The following is a 643-nucleotide window of genomic DNA, read 5'->3' on the forward strand; positions in this document are numbered from 1 at the left end:
AGCCACACCATGCTCAGCATGCCAGCTGCAGAAACCCCCACTAACAGGGGCATTTTAATCCTTGTTTCGACAGTATTTTGTCTTAAAGCACGTGATTGAGGGTTTAGCAAGAGTAAAGCTACGGGGGCCGAGCAATGGGTCCCTTCCACACATGGGGGAAGAATAAACCCCAGTGTTGAGGCACATGCACATCACCCCACGGGAAAACATCACCTCACACCCAGCACCTTTCAACAGTGGCTGATTCAAACCACAGCCAGTGAGGAGACCCACTTCCACAGTTGACACAGGGGAGACCCCCGCACACACTCCCCTGGACCCTCCCCACACCCACCAGGGTCCCTTCCACACATGGGGGAAGAATAAACCCCAGTGTTGAGGCACATGCACATCACCCCACGGGAAAACATCACCTCACACCCAGCACCTTTCAACAGTGGCTGATTCAAACCACAGCCAGTGAGGAGACCCACTTCCACAGTTGACACAGGGGAGACCCCCGCACACACTCCCCTGGACCCTCCCCACACCCACCACCCCACCGGGAGCGCAAAAAAGGAGCTAAAAGTGCTACGTACAGCTCCAAAGCTCACCATTGGCGACCGGCCGTAGGCGGCGGCGGCAGGGGCTGGGGGGGGGGGCC

The 643-nt window shown here is 57.7% G+C and overlaps 1 protein-coding gene across 1 annotated transcript in view; it reads right to left on the reverse strand.

Annotated features, from left to right (window-relative positions):
- The window catches only part of LOC104496053 (transducin-like enhancer protein 3), a gene marked incomplete at both ends in the record, with an annotated part of 3,258 nt that overhangs the window by 1,010 nt on the left and 1,605 nt on the right, over positions 1-643 (reverse strand). The window contains one exon of the mRNA XM_010139120.1: positions 579-628. Coding sequence (XP_010137422.1) covers positions 579-628 — 50 coding nt within the window. The remainder of the gene's footprint in view (positions 1-578; positions 629-643) is intronic.

This window comes from Buceros rhinoceros, unplaced genomic scaffold, assembly GCF_000710305.1.
Source record: "Buceros rhinoceros silvestris isolate BGI_N320 unplaced genomic scaffold, ASM71030v1 scaffold36736, whole genome shotgun sequence".
Lineage (NCBI taxonomy): Eukaryota > Metazoa > Chordata > Aves > Bucerotiformes > Bucerotidae > Buceros > Buceros rhinoceros.